We start from the raw sequence: 1,988 nt of genomic DNA on the forward strand, positions 1-1,988 counted from the left end.
AAAAAATAAAAGAGGACTCAAATAATATTCACACTACTAAGCAGCAATGTCAGTTCCAGTAAAACAACATGCAGCATCAGAAATATAGCAAGCAATGGGATATCTAATTTAGCAGGAAAAAGCACAGCAATGTAGCAATTACTAACAGTAGAGAAGCCAAGCTAGCTGGACCTGAAAAAATAAGTATCTTTTCATTATGGGCATAATCTATACTTACCTCCAGCAGGAAGCACAGTATCACTATCAGTAGTATCACCAGTGGTAGTATTTAAAGAAAATGTGTTGTTGCTATCAACTCCAATGATAGACAAGTAGAGATTGATAGCTGTGGTATTATTGGGTGCTTGTCTCTTTCGACGCTGTTGACTATCATTGTTGACAGTAGTTGAACTCTCAAACAATTGTGAACTAACAAAATAGTCAATGTCAGATCCATCACTTGTGACAACAAAATCTTGTGTTAGTTCTGTTGGATTTGGCACCGTAAAAGATCCACGCACAATCACATTCCCAATATCTACATTAATTTTTATCGTCATTCCTAAATGCTGAGGGAAGAAAAATTTAATCAAACGGAATAGTCCTCGTTCAACAGTCCCTTCAATTGTTCTACCAACACTTAAAAGGGTTTGAGCTATAGATAAAACAATATAAATGAGAATATTATACGGGAATAGCTAACTTACTTATGCATGTTGTAGTACGCAGTGGTAGAAGGGCAGTTTGAAAATCAGTGGAGGAAAAACTGTCTATGTAAAAGACATAATCTGGACCAGTAGCAATGTAATTTAATTCATCGGAATTGATGCCACTACCAATACCAAAGGAATATGTATATATCCCAGCATTATGAACAGCTCGGGAAGCTGCTAATGTTAGACTAGGGCTATGTGACACTCCATCTGTAAAAACAATGGCAACACGAGGTACTCCCTCATCAATGCGTGTTGTAGCAAATGCTGATGTTAAGAGTGTAAGAGCTTCATCTGTGTAAGTACCACCTCCAGTATATGAAATGCTACTGATATGAGAAGATAATTCAGGATAGGAACCAGAACTGCCTAAAGGAATAACAATTGATGCTGAAGAAGAATAACGAATAACTCCAACACGAGTTTTGTCTGGTCCAATTGTAAATATAGATAACATATTTATTATGAAGTTTCTCAATCTCACAAAATTGGTAGATCCAATGCTTCCAGATGAATCAAGTACAAGAATCATGTCTAATCCAGCTGTATCACAATCTATAATAATAAATAATTTATTAATGTATTATACTAATTGTTTTTACTTAAAAAGTCAAATATAGCTTGGATCAGAGCCCGTGTAACAACATTTGTGATTTTTGTAATATAAGTTCGTACAGCAGTCAGAAACTGAGTTGCAATTGTGCTAGTACAGAGCTGGGATGTTGTAATGAGCTAAAAAACAAAATTGGGAATAAAAATTATAGTACCGGTATATTTTTATTTAAATGTCACCTGCTGTATTGCAAACTTATTTAGAAAATCAGTCCATATAAAGACTTCAGATGCCAGACAATCAATGTTTTGAAAGTTTGGCGATATAAGTATATCTGTACAAAACCCATTGTCAACATAGCATTTAGGATGACTATCAAATGCAAATTTCTTCAGTTGATCACAAGTAGTATTTGTGCTATTGTAAAAGTTACTCTCAACAATAGCACGCATCAGACATCTACGAACATTCCTGATCCACGTTTGTCCCTATTATATATATAGAATCTATACAATCATTTTAATCATGTACGAGCTAACAATACTCATGCAGTAGGCAATATCAAATGATATCAAACACATATATACCCATGATACCGACCGTCATACCTTTCCTGTAAAGCAATTCTTTTTACTTTCAAATCGCTCACAGTATCTTTTGCCATAAGCGATAGGATAATCAGTATCAGTACACTGAAACCTGGTATTCAAACAATCGTAAAAGCCACAGTCTCCGTTAGAAGC

At 34.9% G+C, this 1,988-nt stretch overlaps 1 protein-coding gene across 1 annotated transcript; it reads right to left on the reverse strand.

Annotated features, from left to right (window-relative positions):
* Positions 1-329: 329 nt before the first annotated feature.
* On the reverse strand, positions 330-1,909 carry LOC105315912 (collagen alpha-3(VI) chain-like; the record flags this gene model as incomplete). The annotated part of the gene is made up of 5 exons (XM_011410687.2): positions 1,880-1,909; positions 1,485-1,733; positions 1,295-1,424; positions 687-1,247; positions 330-634 (listed from the first exon to the last, which is right to left on the reverse strand). Coding segments are annotated over exons 1-5 (1,275 nt in total), but the record flags the coding sequence as incomplete, so codon positions are not given.
* Between the last annotated feature and the right edge of the window lie 79 nt (positions 1,910-1,988).

This window comes from Amphimedon queenslandica, unplaced genomic scaffold, assembly GCF_000090795.2.
Source record: "Amphimedon queenslandica unplaced genomic scaffold, v1.1 AMPQUscaffold_6999_Cont21046, whole genome shotgun sequence".
Taxonomy (NCBI): Eukaryota; Metazoa; Porifera; class Demospongiae; order Haplosclerida; family Niphatidae; genus Amphimedon; species Amphimedon queenslandica.